At 35.5% G+C, this 17,872-nt stretch overlaps 1 protein-coding gene across 1 annotated transcript in view; it reads right to left on the reverse strand.

Moving 5' to 3' along the window:
- Positions 1 to 2,418: 2,418 nt before the first annotated feature.
- The window catches only part of DUS2 (dihydrouridine synthase 2), a gene marked incomplete at its 5' end in the record, with an annotated part of 15,581 nt that continues 127 nt past the window's right edge, over positions 2,419 to 17,872 (reverse strand). Inside the window, 9 exons of the mRNA XM_010086933.1 lie at positions 2,419 to 2,911; positions 4,119 to 4,192; positions 4,832 to 4,919; positions 6,019 to 6,162; positions 8,799 to 8,920; positions 9,868 to 10,036; positions 10,903 to 10,989; positions 11,461 to 11,531; positions 14,617 to 14,682. Coding sequence (XP_010085235.1) covers positions 2,674 to 2,911; positions 4,119 to 4,192; positions 4,832 to 4,919; positions 6,019 to 6,162; positions 8,799 to 8,920; positions 9,868 to 10,036; positions 10,903 to 10,989; positions 11,461 to 11,531; positions 14,617 to 14,682 — 1,059 coding nt within the window. The remainder of the gene's footprint in view (positions 2,912 to 4,118; positions 4,193 to 4,831; positions 4,920 to 6,018; positions 6,163 to 8,798; positions 8,921 to 9,867; positions 10,037 to 10,902; positions 10,990 to 11,460; positions 11,532 to 14,616; positions 14,683 to 17,872) is intronic.

Genomic DNA, 17,872 nt, shown 5'->3' on the forward strand with positions numbered 1-17,872 from the left:
ACCAGCATTAACGTAGTATTTCTTTCAGCTCACAGAGAACTAGATAGCCAGTATTATCCAAATCTCTCCATCAACCAAACCAAGGCACGTATTCTGGAACATAAGATGACTACTAAAGTATCTACATGTGAGGGTATTCGTACAACCTCAACAACAACTATAGTTCCATGTGAATTTTTGACAGCATACTGCAGAAATCTGCTCAGCTGTTCAACATAAAACCAAATTTTACATTCTCAACTGCCACCGCAGTCACCCATCTCTCACCATAAACGTGTGCTCTGAATTGCATTTTAAGTCAATTGCTGCACAGAAACAATGTGAAAAGTCTGCACAGGGTACACCTCCCTAAGGAGGCAGGAAGGATGCATGTTCACATCATGTGACAAAATATCATGAGAAAAAAAGAAAAAGTACAAATACTGTTATAAAGGTCTTGGTTCCAACACTGGATAATCCTCTCTTTTCTGAAAGAGGTCCCTATCAACTGTGGCAGACTTCCTCCTGAGTGATTTTTCTTTGGGCTTTTCTATGAGCCAAGGCAGAAATTACCTGCTCCCTACGGTTGGCTTATCTATAAATTGGTCCCAATCCACCGCACTTTCCACCAACCCAAAGTAATTGCTGCCATACAAGTCTGCACTGTTCAGGCACCACCACCTACAATAATTGGGGTGTATCCAAAGATTCAGTTTTAATTTTAGACAGACAACGACAAGAGATGAAGCCAGATTCTTCTAAGTGTCAGGGCAAGAGCCAACGGGCTCAAACTGAAATACAGGATATTTCATGCAGATACAAGAAGAAAAAAACACCTTTTTTTTTACCATAAGGGTGATCAAACACTGGTACAGGTTCCCAAGAAAGGTCATGGAGTCCAATTACTTGGAGATACACAAAACCCAGCCAGACACAGTCCTGCGAGACTTGCTCTAGTTGACCCTGATTTGAGCAGGGGCGTTGGACCAGTTCATCTCCAGAGGTCCCTTCCAAGCTCAAACATTCTATGATATTAGACCTTGCAAGCCACACTGCTAGCAAGAGCTAAGAATTACTTTTTCTCTGTTAATCTATGACAGCTCCAAATAGTCCTGACAAAAACAAGACACCCAGATAGCACTCACAATAGGAAAATGGCTCCTTCTGAAATTTCTGATTATTACTGCAAATTCTTTTGCTCTTAGAAGCAAAATTCTAGCACTAAAGTTACATCAAATGTAAGCTTATTTAACTGCATTTACTGCAATGTACAAAGTGAGCAAGAAAAACTCTTATTCTTAGACCGTACAGCAGACGTTTTAAATATGAATACACATCTATTTAATTTCACAAGTCTGAACATTATCTGGTGAGATATTGTTCTTCCATTGTAAAAGAATAGTTTAATGCTGGCACTGGCACTTGAAGAAAAATATTCAAATTTTTAAATAGGAAGATTATTTATGAACTATACCCAAACTAATAACATTTTTATGTTCTTTATATGAAATACTTTAGAGATCATGACATGATATCCCTGTCATTTTGTTTTCAGACCAGAATTGATAATCTGAAGATCCCTCACCCTGTTGAGGAAAACAAAACCACCATTGCAACAAACCATTAATAACCAAAATCCTTGAAATTTTCTTAATCCATGAAGACATGCTTTTAGGGATTCAAAACCCTAACTTAAGTCAGACAAACTCAGCTGAATTAATATGAAATCAGACTGGGTCTGTATCCTCTCTTGGCATATAGCATGTACTTATAGTTTTTATAGTTTACTTTAATAGGAAGTTAGGATGATGGCAAATTATGAAGAGAACATGTGCCTTTGATTACGACCACCAGGATCACTAACAGCTAAATACTGAGGCAAAATAGATCACATTTCAAGAACAAACACATAAGGCCATATTTGGATGCCCATTACTGCAAGTAACATACTTGTAGACATTCACTAGAACTTCCAAGTTCAAAAGAACACAGCAGCTCAAAGTGCCTTCATTCAACAAATTCATGGCTACCAAGCTTGACTCCAATTCCTTACTGGAAGGCACAGCTGTAATACTGAAGACCAGGAAAGGATGGTTAATTCTCATTGTCAGATTTCTGGGATGTAGCAGAGATTATTAAAGAAGAATATTATTTCCATGCTAGTGTTACAATTTCTAAGTCCTTCTCTCTGCAAAAATCTTTTTTCTTGATATATGACGGGTGTAAACAAAGCTTGGAAGACATGCATAAAACTCATTCGATAAAACCATATCTACTTAGCTACTAATACTTTCCTACAATAATATTTCAGATTAACCACATAGTTACATAAGGAATCCATCTGTTTATGGATCATGTATTCATATATCTCTTGCCAGCACACTGTAGACTTCTTCAAAATAAAAAACAAGTAATAAAAGCAATGACAAAACGAATTCAAAAATATCTGATATTTTAAAAAATTTATTACTTGGGATAATCTTCTCAATGTTCTTTAAAATCAAGTTGCTAATTTATCCTGTCTAAAAGGCACCATAGGGACAGTGAGTGGTGAACAGTAAACATCTCATTGGTGTTCTCCACAGCTGGGGAATTTATCTGTCTCCAGGAGTATCCAAATGAAACGTGAACAGCAAGACATACAAATAGGAGCTAATTTGTAGCTGCATAGGCATGAAGCCTCTAATTTCCATGCTATCGTGGCATTTTAGGCACATTCATGTCAGAGGTTTCTTCAATAAAATTAGCTTTTTTATGGGAAGGCTCAGCAAGATCTTCTCCGCAGTCTCTGTTATTCAAGCGCTCCTGGTCTTCCCTCTTGCGTTTGTTAATCAGGTGATTTTCTCCCTCACACAGCTTTCCCTCTGGGACACCCAATGTTCTCAAGCAGACAATAGCTGCAGCCTGTTCTGCTAGCTTCTTTGACTTGTCCCTGAAGAGCAAGCAGACAGAGCACAGGTAAAAGTAGAAACTGCAGTCTCTACACTGCCAAAAGACAACCAATTTCCTGTCTCTGATGCAACACCATGAAATAAACAGCATTTGTAGTCATCTTACAGCAGAAGAACAAAACAGGTCAGTTCCAGAAATTATTTGAATCTTGCTGGATGTCAATGTTGATGCATCACTCCTGATGTAATATTCCTAAAAAATCTGCTTCTAATCAGGTCTCGCATCTCAAACACTCTTCAGTTGAAAGGTATGAAGCCAACATGTGTTTGGCCCAAGTGGCTGCAATGCTCAGAAAGTTCACATTTACAAATATGATCACTAAACAAAACTGAGTTTTGCAGGATTACTTCCTTGAAAGACACTCAGGCCCAAATATAATCACTGACAGGCATACAGATTCATCAACGCTGACAAAAGCAGGAACTGTTCCATAATTATAAAAATTCCATAGTTTCCAAGAGAGACTGCTGATTACACATTTGTGAAATTCAATATTTGAAAACATTTTCTTCCCAAAGTTTCCTATCAGCTGAGCTTAACTTCCTAAATTCTCTGAACAGGAATGCTGCAAACACCAGTAATTGTTGCATGCACTTGTCCTCTTTAAAATGTTCAACGCTGAGCTCTATCTTTGCAATTAAATCAAGTTCAACTTGGGTGCAAATGCCCCAAGCCAACCTCAGTATTAATAGATGACTGTATAAAATATTGTCATGAAACTTAAAAGCAGCCCTGGATGTAACTGTTGATTAACTGTGATCTCTGAGAAGCTACTAAACCATCCTTTGCTTCGCTGTATATAGACACTTAATCCTGACTTGCTCTTGAGAATGGATCTGCTGCAGTGGCTGAAGACACTCCCTCCTCCTCTGTTCCCCTCTGCCTCCCATGGGTAGTTTCTGAACTCTTCACGGACACAACTGAACCAGGTCACCTATTTGCTCCCCTTCCAATACAACTTGTGGACTAATGTACTAAGTGAATTAAAATCTCTAATGGTTTACTTGATTATGTTAAAGCTTACTTCCTCTTGTCACATTCAATTCTCAGAAATTTTTAATCCTTTCTCCCTCCAGAGGTAGTTTTAGAAGGTAGGAATAAACCAGAGTACCCTTTCATTGCAAGTTTTAAGCAATATTTCAGAAACAATTACAATACATCTGCAAAAACCATTAAGGATAGCTTACCACAGAGTTGATCTGTATTTTTGCTCAGCTACTGTCACTACTGAACAGAATAATCTATCCAGTGGTCTTTGAACCTGGAGAAAATAAAAAAAAAGAATTAAAAAGGAGGAGGGTGTCAAAAACAGTCATGTCATTTACAGAACAAACAACATTGTCAAGGTTCCTTGTTGTTCTTGTCTTTACACCACAGTCAAGTAACATCTTTAAAATTACAGTAATTCACACCACAAATTTAACCCTGCACATTTAAGATTAAAAAAATATTAAGAAATTGTCCAAACTGCAAATATTTTTGCTTTACCAAAAAAATAATCAAATAATGTCCCCACCAAACCAAGCAGTTGCTCGTATCCAGTATAGCTCATACTTACAACACTGTGCAACAGAGAAAACATTCTGAATCCAAATTCTTTACTTAACAGAAGAAGTAAAAGAAAGTCAGTCAGGGACTCCTATGTAATGACCTGTACTTACAGCAACTTCTTTCACACAATGAAACAAAACCAGATTGAAGGTCTGACTTTTAAATATTTGCTTTCTAATAAAATAAGCTGCTATTTTCATACATATGTGTATTGCCGTCTCTGAAGCTGCTTACTCAACAGCTACGCCAGATTGGGAAGCTGAATTTCTCACTACCTTGAGTCCTAAAATACTTAATTTCATAGACAAGGCAGAGGAAGAGGTTTGAAAGAGTTTCTTCATGGACTCACAGTTTCATAAACAGGCTGAGGATGCTTTTCTTTCCTACACCATTCCAGAAGATACATTTTTGGTGTAATCTGTGGTGGATATTCTCGCCTAGACAGAAAAATTTGTGGTCAACAACTGTGCACAGAGTTTACTTACTAAACATCTATTTTAAAACAGACAGTGCTGCTTATTGTATTACTTATACCAGTTATTCTTTGTGGTTTAATTTTACAGCTCAAATTATGAGAAAAATGCTGCTTCCTTAAAGTCAAGTAATATGTCTGACATAACATCTAAAGTAAGATCTAAACTTTTGTACTGATTCTTCCCAAAAATTCACACCCTATAGTAATACAACTAGAGAAAAGACACTTACCAGAAAGGAGATTCTAACTAAATATATGACAAAGGCACTGCCTATTATAAGCAACAATATAAGATTAAACACTAAAAGAAAAAAAAAAAAAAGCTGCTTCTGTTACGAGACAGTAGAGGTGTCAAATCAAAAAGGGTACAAAAGGTAGGCATTGATTCAGTTACTGACATGGAATTACAGCCACTCGTACTTGACAGGAAAAAAAATTTACTGTAAAACCACTGTATTCAATCCTCAGGGAGTCAGGTAATACATCCTGTAAATATTAAAGCATTATGGCTGGACTCAGAGTATTTTATATCACACTCTTTTTGAGCAGTTTGGTAGACTTAATAGCAAACATAGGTATAACACAGAAACTAACAGCAATTCTATGTGTTTCACATATTATAATCAAAGGTTACTTAAAATAACATTGTGCATAACTCCATGAATTAGTTTTTCAAGGAGTACCTTATGAGTGGAACTCATTTAGAATACTGCAGACAAGCACCCATGTTATCTGCTTAGAAAAGAGTATTACGAAATTTGTGCAGGACTTTTTATAGAAAAACTGTTGTGTTTTAGTTAAATTTCACCAAAAATAACTGAACTCTATATCTTTGTATACTCACATTCTTCTATGTACAGATGTTTGGATTTTTTCTTAAATCACTTAGCACTTTTAGCAAGTTAACTAAGAGAATTAGGCCATCTCAGGAAGCTTCATAAAAATTCACTCAGTAAGCACTGTTATGCAAATTGTTATTTTCAAAAAACTGCAAGATACTGTCAAATGAAGTTTTTAATTTACAGATTCAAGAAAGTGAAAAGCTTAATTTGCATGCTTACTTGTCAAATCTAACAGCCATTTTTATTACATCTGGATCTTCCATTTGGCCATCTTCATCTTGTGTCTCTGTTTCTAAAGATGTTTTCTTTGCTTCGAAAATAGCTGTTGTTTCTTCATAGAAGTCAGCCATTTCAAAGACTTCACTATTCAAAAAGAATTCCTTCATATTAGAGATTAACTTATACATTTTTGTATCATATTATGGCAGAGAAAAATAAGTATAGGAATCAGTTGTGTTTTAAACAGAGTATATATGTACAGAGAATCACAAGAATGTGTGACTATATTCTGCACAGTGACATTATATTGTTTCTCCTTCGATTCTTATAAGACACTTTTGAGCTACAAGTAGAAAAACAACGCTCTAATTTCCTGCACTATATATTCAATTTGCAGCCTGAAAATCCAGGCAGAATCAATCAAAAATACAGGTCCTGCAGTGTTCAAGTTATTAGCTCAATTAATAACTTACAGGTGGATGAATCAGCAAATATCTCCAAGTGACTACTGGTGCATGCACAAGGGCAAATGAGCAAAAAGTAGGAAATAGGTTATTCTTCTAGTCTCAGTATTTAAAATACTATAAGCAATAAACACTATAACATCCAAATACCTCAAATCTCAGATTTTCTGACTTCAGAAGAAGACCCAATATAAGGGAGGAAGCAATTAGGATTTGGGTCAAAGGCAAGAGCCTCAAATCCTTTTAAATTTCAGATCCCTAGCAGGCTGTGTCTACTTTGAAAAACTGAGACTATTCATTCTCTGCAGATGATAACAACAATAAAACCTGCAGCATAACAAAACTTTTACTTTCCGACTGTTATGAGAACACTCATTGGTATGAGGCTGTTCAATGACAAAATGAATTCTAGCCACAAAGCCATCTCCAACGCTATCAGTTGAAAAGCAGCGAAGCTGAACAATGCCGACTGATGCTTCTAAGAGAAGACAACTATGTACTGTACTATGTACTGTTATGTAAAGTTTTTTGTCTGAAAGGCAGCAGCCTGTTCTCTTGCAGTCAGCTCGACTGGCTGTACGATGCCATCACCACCAGGAGGCAGCAGTATTATGTAACATTTTTCTCTGAAGATGTATAGGTGCATTTTAAATAAGTGAATGTTCTTCAGTTACCTGGATGTTAAACAGGCTCTTTAGAACAGTGGTTAAAAGACTTTGAGTCTGCTCATAGAAAGCAGTTTGATAAATTTTCAAGTGGCTCTCTCTGTCCCCCTCTCATGCACACATGCTGCTTAAGCCAATTTTGAAATCGGTATTGCATAACACACACAAAAAATGTTCTGTCCAATTTTGGAAGCCCCTAAAGAACTGTTAGGCATAGCACATAAACCCAGAAGTTTCACAGTAGATCTCTATCCAGTGTCTATGTATATAAACCATGACTCTAACTACCTGTTTAAAGGCTTGACTCTTACTTACAATTTCTTTTCTTTACGTACTATGCATTGAGATTCATTCAGTAGAGAACACCATCACCCTTTCGGCAAAGATTTATTTGAAGTTGTAAAAGACTGTTTCAGTTTCAATCTATACGATATCTCTCCTAACCAAATTTGAAAACTACAAGCAAAATAGATAGTAAGTTGCTATACTAAAAATTGTTCAACTATTTACATTGCAAAAGTAAAAAGTAACTTGCAAAGTGTAAATGTTGTTGTCCATGGATTCCACTGCTCCTTTATGATTAATGAAGGCTAGCTCCTTTAATATAAAAAATACAAATTCCCCTCATTGTATTGTAATGTAATAATTGTGGACAGCAGCGCTCCTAGGAGCCAAAATTGGTAAACTGCAATAAACTGGCAGCAGGATTGCAGGCATTTCCATTCATTTTGAACACAAACAGAATGCTGATCAGGGCTTGCTAGAAAACAAGAACTCCATATGCATAATATTTCAAGCTTTCAACATTCCTATCCATTTTCATACATGTAAGATAACAATTTCAGACTGTTCCTTTTATAAAAACAAAAATACTCTCTTCCCCTCCTTTCCAGCAGAAGGGCAATTATAGCACACAACATGGATATGACACATACAGACTCAGACCTTTATTTTGTTCAGTTTGGGATGGTTCAAACCCGAATTCCCCTCCATGCTGTGTGAATTCTTTCATCACATGTCTATTTCCTTCTTCCTTCTCTGTCTCCCCCTTTGAGAAATTTCATCTAGACTCTTTCAGATGTCCAGGATGAAGAAATTCATTAAAGCTATTCTATTTCCTCAAAAAGGTTGTCATCATTCATTAGCATATTTCAGGTATGAAAAGCAGCACAATGACACATTTTAAGTACCATACAGGTAATCTTCATTGTTTTCTCTCTAAATGTTCATTTAAAACAAACATCTCATCATTAAAATTTCAGTAACATTAAAAAGCTCACAGAAAAGGAAAAGTTAAAATAAATATCTCTGGAAGAAGACAAGCTCCACACTATTAACCTCCAGGCCGCCACTAGAGAATGCTGAAACTTTTCTTAATCAGGTAACGCAAATACTGCATAAATGCCCTTCGCTCAGTGAAGCACAACTCCAAGTAGTATGTTGAATATATAGACAGTTTTAGGGTTACAGATTTAACACCTGAGCATGGAGGAAACCTGGAAAAGCTTATTATTCCACATATCACTAACTGTATTTGTTTGCTTTTGCAACTTCTTCTATAGGTATGAAATGCCAGGCAGTGCTACAGACAGAGAAGTGGTTTGCAACTTTGACAGACAGTACAATTCTTACTTCTGAAGTACACGCTTACCAGATTTCCTGCGTAGACTGTGCAGCATGCAGCTTCTTACCCTGAGTAGTTTCCAACTGTTCTCTTAACATCTGACACAAACAGTATTTTGTGTTGGTATAGTGATTATCATATCTCACTGCCTGGAGGAGAGAGACAAGTATATTAAAACATACCAAATAAGTTTACCATCCATAACGCTCATGTCTCTTAATGAATTTCAAAATCCTTTCGGAAAGGCAAACCACAATGTACAGTTTTCTCAATAACATATTAAAGACTACTCATGAACGTGAGTATAAACTGATTATTTTGGTAAGCTTTCATGAACAGAAGTTCAACTTATTCATACACTTATGAAGAAAGAGTTAACCAGTTTCCATAACTGACTAGCAACGTAGCGATATTTTAGTAAGCAACTAGTTAATGGTAGTCCAAATTTTCAAAAACAAAAATAAAATTAATTGATGACATGATCAAAGCCACAGATTTTTGATTAATTTCCCATTGTGTCATCGAAATTGTCTATTTTGAATACTAGATAAAGCTTTATATAATAGATGACTCAGTTAATGGAGCTATAAATATACAGCATTACTTTATTGGCAAATCATTCCCTTTGCTTCCCTGCTGTTGAAAATTCTTGTCCGTATTTATGAAAGGCAATTAATTTCTAAAAATCAATCTAGCAGTAACTGAGTATTTAATATTCCTTCACTTTTCTGTTCAATATTATTTGCACTGCCGTAACATCAAGAGAGTTGGCCTACATATCATTAGCTTTTCAAATTCCTAGACATTTTTAGATAATCTTGTAAGCCTCATAAATGTTCCCAAGAAACTAGGGCTAAAAAGCATGGTAAGTAAGAAAAGAATGATCAGGAAAAACTGCTTTCTGAATGCAGTTTTTCTGAACAAAATAAAACAGAGGAAGCAGTGGCTGATTTGCAAGATATGTCATCTGCAGTATGTTAGAATATCCCCAGAGCCCAAGTCTTTGAAATCAAGAGGTCTTAAAAAACTGTACTAAGATTTGGATTACCAATTCTAAGCAATGCTAACTACAAGTAAGATTTTCCAAAAAACATACATATTTGATGTAATCTTGCATGACTTCCTTCAAGGGGAAAAGACCCTCTTTTCTGAAGATAGATGGGTTCCACATGGCAGCACGAGCTATCATTACTGATGAGGCAGCTGTTGCTTTCTGGAAAGTCTCAATGTCTGTATATTCTTTGATGAAGTCATGGGATCCTCCACTAAAAATTAACATTACTGTTATAATCACAAAATTTTCATTTGCTACTACTTGTACTTTAACACAGCCTTAGTTTCAGTGTATTTTCTACATAGAAATGTGAACAGGAAAACCATTCTCAAATACCTGATCCAAGTACGTGGTTTGCAGAGATAGTTTTCCATGCATACTCAAGATCAATGAAGAAAGAATTTAAAGGACACTGCTTCTCTGGCCAAGGATATTCTTCTGCCACTTATAGAGCAGAAACATCTAGAGATGTTGCTCAGGCAGATCAGATACAATTCAGGACAGTTTGATACTTTTCACTACCTCCAAAATTGCTCTTAAAACTTACCTATTGGTAGCTAAACTTTTCTAAGACCAAGTTCCTTATGTTACTATCACAGAGTTACTGAAGGATCTATTAATACAAGCAGACAGATTCAGTAGGATCATGTCTGTATGTCTAGAGACTAAGGACATCCAAGGGAAAATGTGAGGCCACAGAATGTAAGTTTTTGAGCAGTGGGACAGGTGATCTCTAGTGTGCAAGTGTCCAAGATACACAGTGGCAGGGTTATAACCACTCACCGCAGAGGGCTTAAAAGCATAGAGAATTCAGCTGCTGGATGCAATCCGAAACAACTTACACAGGATAGATTGTGACACACAAAAGCAACACTTTTTGAAAAATACACGGAATTTTTAAAACTAAAAACTGAGGTATGGTGATATTTCATACAGCCAACTTCTGTCACTGCTACCTTTATTCAAAGTTGATCTTTGGTAACAGGTAGCATTGCATTCACCCTACAATTCCTGCACTTGCAAATCTTAAGTTAGGTAGAGGCATCTTGCAATGATGAGCTAATTAGTCCAACTTACTTTGCTATTACTGGAATGGAGACTGCTTCAGATATGACTTTTATCACATCGCAGTGGACAGGGTGCTGAGGCCTCTCCTCCTTCTTCCTTTCCAACAAACAAAAAAAATAACAAGACCAAAGATTTCCTATGGAATTTACAGATATCTGAATCACAGCAGACATGCCTCAAGAATTACTGCGACATACTTATTTCCAGTTATTTACTTTATATATTTGATGCCCTTTTCCTTTTTTCCTTTTTTTAAACAGAGGAGAATTATTTCTAATTTTAACATTTTAAAAAATTGTTACCCTAACTCCATATCCAAATAAGCAGCATTTTTTAGATACAGAGTATGCAAGATAATTTTAGTTTTATTGGGTCTTTGAGATTAAAATTTTAGAAAAATAGCAGCCAAGTGGTTCAATTCCCTAATCACTGTCCTGATACCAGATTAGTTAACAGTTGCAATCAGAACCACATATTTCATGCAGAGTATACTCCAGTCATATCTTACCATGTTACATTCACCAACAAACAAAAAAAATTTAATTCTCTTGCCTAAAATTGATTTACCTCCCATGGACTGCAATGGCAGCAATACCAGTTTTTTCTATTCTTTTTACCAGATTCACAGTGTCCTCAACCTGAGGGATAAGAGAGAACGACATGATCTTAGTTCAAAGAAGAAGGAATAACTATCATGGGATCCTTGTACAAACAAATGCTGGAAGCCTTTCCTTTCATAAAGAGGGATATGATTTCAACAGTAACTCCCAACATGCATAATCATTTAACAGGTACTTCAGCTGAAGAACTACATATGATAGCAGAAATAAGAATCCATTTTCAATACTTCCTTGAAACTATAGATCGCAAACTCTCTCAAACCAGGTAACATGATATTCTGTAGTAGGAGAATATTTTCCAACAGGTTTTTCGATTGTCATTTGAATATCATGATTAGCAAGTCCTTTCTAACCACTACTCTATAAATTGTAATTAAAATGCATCTCAATAAGGGGATGCCTTTTGAAATCAACATAACATGCAATCACACATCTATAAATATTCCTCTCAAATGCGTCTTTAAAAAAGTTAACTAGTACCTAAAAAATTCTAATGCTATTCATATATGACCAGTGAATCGAAAGATAAAGGGTAGAAAGAAGAAGCTGTCAGTGTATCTTCAAAGAGATAAGATGCTGTTAAAAGGCAGAAAGAAATATGGCATAGTGCTGGATTAGCCCCTCTTGTGCAGCTTTGGGGAAAAGGGAGAAAGAAAAAAAGGTAATGCAAATTTTCTTTTCAAAAGCTGGAGAATCACCTTTGGCTCATCACAAAAATAGCAGATTCGGCCTTCAAAAAATGCAACATCTACCAGCTAACATGGACAGAGACAGAAGCTCACTTGCTGTTCTGACGGATGACATGTTATGCAAAAGCAGCTTGAAACAAAAAGGAAGAGGCTCTAGGATAGTTGCAGAAAATAAAAAGGAGAGGGGCCAGTTCTTTAATGCTTCAGTACTTCAAAACCAAAACGACCTTACAAAGAGTTACTGATTCTTTTCAGACAGGCTTCATTTGCTCATTTAATCATTAAGTGCACATGTAAATGACTTTTGAATAATAGCTAGCTCAATTACAGTTCATCCATCTACAGAAATATCTATCCAGGTCACATGTAATGACAGTATCTAGGTAATTAAATACACATTTGCAAAATAATTTGTCGTTAAGAGAGAAGGCATATCATCTCCTGGAGGTTTAAAAATACGTAGGGAATTCAACTGAACAAAAAATCCACTAAAAACTACATCAGCTGTAAAACACAAAAGAAGAATCTATGCATTTTCACTACATTCTTAATAGTTAAATTTTAGAAGAATACTGACAAAACAAAATGTAACAGCAATATAACAGTCTTACCACAATTTCTTTGAAATTAATGATTGTACCCAAGAACTTATCCAAAAAAAAAGTCATTCTAATTACCATGAAGATGTCATGTCACTTCCAAGAGGGAAGATTATGAACCTCTTTGTATAAGCCAGCAATTTCAGTATTTCCATCTATCAAAGAGTTTCCAGAAAAGCTGCAGAAGTTGTATTTAATTCAGGTATCATTTGTAGTATTTATTGCTGTCAATGCACGTACAATAAATCAGGAGTCAAGTAACACAAAATTTCCTTGCAGTGTAGAATATGAGTAGTTTATAGAGCACGTGCATTTTCTCTTATAAACCCAATTTCATTAGTGCAATCTTCATTGTTAACATGAACATTGGAAGATGGAGAAGTAACATCAGGGCTTGGTGTCCCCCTCTTGAAGTTTAAACTTCAAGCAGACTGTCAAGAAATTCAAAGTTCATCACACTGTGCTTATGTACAACATGATATTATTCACAGACAATTCCACACTTGGCAGTCATTTCCTAAAATAAGAGTACATTTTTCCTTTTAATTTTGATTTAGTGCTTATTCACCAGTAAAAACTTTGGGATTAAACTCAGTGGGTTACAACAGGACTAAAATACTTTTTTAATAGATGCATCCACATTTGGAGTTCAACAGAATAAAACCATGTGTAGACATCTAATGCTTAGTATTCTCTTAACTTTTTAAACTGGAGAGGAGAAATGAAGTTTGGCTTCTGATGTGAGCAGCCAGAAAGGTGATCTGGTTGGAAGGGGAAAACTATTGAACAGAAGAAAATGTCTTCTGCAAAATACAGAGAGAAAATTCCTGCCAGCCTGAAAACCATTAGCCTGGGAACTCGGCCTGTGAACCAGAAGCATCCTTGATAAGTGCAGCTGGGTACCTAGAAACCAGCGACATCCTAATATACCATCGATAAGTGCAAAAACAAGGAACCATATCAGCAACTTATCACCTGAAAAAGGTAAAAAGTGATCTGGAAAAAACAGGAAAACATCCTGAGAAAGAATCTATAACTGCCATTGGCCATTCTAACTGCAAGAACATGAAAACAGGCTGGAAAAATAAAAATGTGTCCAAAAGAACAGAAAACAATCATCTAGTGCCTGCCACAGGTGAAAAACAGCAATTAACAGCATCTACTGGTTGCTTGAGGGGTGGTGCCCTATACCCTTTTCTGTCTCTGTTATACAAAAATTACTTAATGCACTTGATACAGGTATTATTACTATCAACATACATCATATATGCATATAAGCATATCTGCTGTTACATTATTGGTAAGTTTGCTTCACTAGTGATAAATTTGTAGTAACTTGTAATAGTATATACCTACGTGCATGTTGCTGATATTGATTGTTGCTAAAATTGATTGCTGCCATATTAATCATTGCTGTCATACTATTGACTGTTGCTACTAATAATTTGTAATAGCTTGAGAGCTTGAGCTATATCTTGCTTTACTAATCATAGCCATATTTGCTATGGTGATGTTTGTGCTATTTGTGGTAATCTGTAATAAAGTTGAGAAATTTAGAGAATAAAAGCCTCTGCGCCTTTGTGTATCATGGAATCTGACGAACCCACAACCACAATCTCTATACACCTGCAGGTCAGATAAGGTCCACAAACCTTTAGGTTGGGGCAGCATCAAAGCAGAAATTATAATTCCAAATGGTATTTCACAATAACGGCTAAAATGCCAATATACTAGAATGTCAGATATTCTAGCTGATTTAAAATCACAGAATTAAACAATAACTAAACACTTTAGTATAATGATTTATGTTCTTACTGAGGGCAAAATGCGGATTTTGCAGGTTACTGGTTTACAAATTCCTTTAACAAGGGTAGTCAATATCTGGAAAAAGAAAAAAAAAGACAAAAATGTGATCACAACAGTGACATTAATGAAGTTCTCCTCCTTTCTCTCATGCAGATACAAAGAAATTAGAACAATGTAACACTAGCTACTGTTCCTCTATGAAGAATCTTACATTCTAGATGAACACATGCAGTCTGGTACTGAGTATATCACTTTATCCCACGCATATATATACAAACCTATTTCTAGTCTAAGACATTTTTGTTTCCACTTCTTTTTCTATTTTAACTGGATTTTCAGTTGCTGGAGTTTCAACACTGCTTTTAATACGAGGTGACAAGCAAAGTCTGATAATTTCAAAGTAAATTGCAGAAGTTTTTCCGTTTTCATGCAACTGTTTTCACAGTCTTCTTATATTCGAGATGTGAGTTTCTTACGAAAACTAAGTGCAAGTATTCCTGAAAAAGAGTTGGTTTTTTGTTTTTCGTTTTTTTTTAAAGAGAAGAAAGCCTTCAAAATGGAAAAAAAATGAGAGGAAAATATCAAGCAACAACATAATTGAATCTTCTAAAAGAAAACAAAAATTGTAAACTGAATTCCATGCTTAACACAAAGCACATTTTATTCATCGAGTTAAACTCAGAACAAGCAGATAAATAAGCAGTTCTTAGTTTAACCATTGAAGAAGTAAGCTACAGAATCTCCTTTTCACAGGCTGAATTTAAGTCCAACAGACCATACCTAAAAGGGCCATGTAATGGCCTATACATGTTTAAATCACTGTAGGACTATATAATAAATGGTACCAGAAATCCAATAGCTCTCTAAATGAAAGATCGAAAACCTGATCCTTTTTGAGATACTGTCATGCATGTTATTTTAAGTACATTTCTCTTGTATAAAATGGCTGGAACTGCAGGCAAGTGATTTCTTTCAGAGTTGTCTATACTATCAAACTTCAATTTTGTTTAATGTTACTGCACTTACTAGGTTCCTAATAGAGAAAAGAGCTGTTACAGCTAGCACTCACAAGTTCTCATACTTAGAACTGCTGGCAAGTAATTAGCATCACCTTGCACTACTGAAATCTTTTCCTCAGTAGATAAAACAGTAAGATCCGAGAAAATTCTCTAAACTCCCCTCTCTTTAGTTTTTTTTATTTTTTATTATTTTTTGAATACAAATCAAACTGAAATTACTTCATTTTCCAAACATCATCACTAAAATATTTTTCTTACAATAGCATCATAAGCAAACCTTGTAAGCTTTAAGTGTCAGTCTCATTAAGGATTCCAATGTGAGAACCAAATCCTACACTTTTTAATTACATGGAAAGCTGGATTTGGAGCCGTAATTTCAGATGTCTTTTGCAGGCTATAAGTTTAGTTAACCCTTTGCAGTTGGCTAAAAGTAATTTTCATGCCTAAGATTTTGCTGCCTCTTAAGTGAAAAAGAACAATTCCAAGTTTTTGAACATCAAGTCTTATTCCTATGAGAAACATTTTCGACAGATTTACTTCTAGCCTGCTAAATATTTTCCTCTCAACCCACTCCTAATTTTTTTTATTTCAGCCTTCACCACCTCATGCTTCATAAAATACAATTTAATTCTGGATAGCATCACCCACCTTAGCTCATTTATGGAACACCATAGAGGGCTCAAAAATTTGGGTTCTGGTTCCAGCTCTGTTACCTGTATTGTTAGGTGACTTTCTGCAGATAACAACATTTAACTGAGTCTGCTTTCTCTTTTGAAAAATCAAGACTGATACCAACCTTCTCTAAAAATGTTTTGGGATCAAGACTGGATCGCTTGTACTCCCGCTTTTCCCATCAGCTAATGAAAGAGAGTAAAAGGTCTAGTCTATTCCATTTAGCCTCCTGCTTTGGCACAATTAATGATGCTTCCAGCTGCTGAATGGTGAGGTTACATAGCTTGGCTAACACTGTGGCTCTTGACACCAAATGATTATTACATTCGGCAAAAGCCTAACACTCCATCAGGGTTATAACTTCGATGACATGCCCTTCTAATGGCATGTCCTCTGAGAATGAAATAAATGACACAGAAAAACATGTTTTCATGTCTGAGCTTACAAAGAATAGTAACTAAGCAATAGATCAGCTTCTTGTAACTGTAGAAGTCCTGCTAGCCTACAAGGCTGACTGGTGTTATCACAATAAGAGGAAGGCTTTACAAAAAAAAAGACTGACGTAACATCCATTTTAGACTGTAGGAAAAGGCATGAACTGCAGGGATCAGAAAGAGACCAGCTATCATTTAGAAAAAGAGTCATTCAGATGAGTGAAGAGAGTCTGGTCTCTTCAGAAGACTGACCTACATCAAAGCATCCTTAAAACAAAGAACACTCAAAAACCACATGGAAACCAACAGAGCAGTGCTTTTGGTATTTTTGTTTTGTCCAGATCTGCATACTTCTGATAGTATACGAAACGAAGAATAACTACCTTGAAACATTTGTCACTGTGTACCACGATTCAGTTATTAGTGAGAGGTGAATTGTAAACTAGAATTGCTCTCAGGAACTCTGAAGGATCTAGTGAGCAACTAAAAGCTAAGGGGAAGCAAGACAAAGGTCACAGTCAACTCATCTGAACTATGAAGAATCAGGTCTTTAAACAGAAAGAAAATAAAAGCATTATATGCTAAGAATGTTCCTGGAAACCTAAGAGCAATGTCTGGACTGTGTTTTATCTCAAGAATCTCAGAAGTCCTTAGGGGGGAAAAACCCATATATATATATTAAAAAAAATATTGCATATCTATCTATATTACACATATATTATGTATGTGCATAATATACATATATGCATATTATATATGTAATATATACATACTATATATATGTAATATGCATACATCATATACTATTAAATATAGATTTTTTCATATAGGTGCAAATAGCGTTTTATATACATATAAAAGAATATACATACACGAATATATATACACCTATCTATGGACCTTTTTCATACTGGTTCACATAGGGTTTTATATAGATTTACACACATATGCACATAAAACTCCTCCCTCTGCAAATGTAGCACCACATTGTTAGTTTTAAACCTGAAAAGGAAGAAGGTAGCACTCTTACAGTCCAGAAAATAATGAGAACTAAATCAGGATTTTGTATCCATAACCTTAATTTCAGCATTCAAAATTGATTACTCCACTTCAGCTTTTACAAATTTGCCTTCTACACAT

The sequence above is a fragment of the Pterocles gutturalis genome, unplaced genomic scaffold (assembly GCF_000699245.1).
Source record: "Pterocles gutturalis isolate BGI_N339 unplaced genomic scaffold, ASM69924v1 scaffold30871, whole genome shotgun sequence".
NCBI classification, from domain to species: domain Eukaryota; kingdom Metazoa; phylum Chordata; class Aves; order Pterocliformes; family Pteroclidae; genus Pterocles; species Pterocles gutturalis.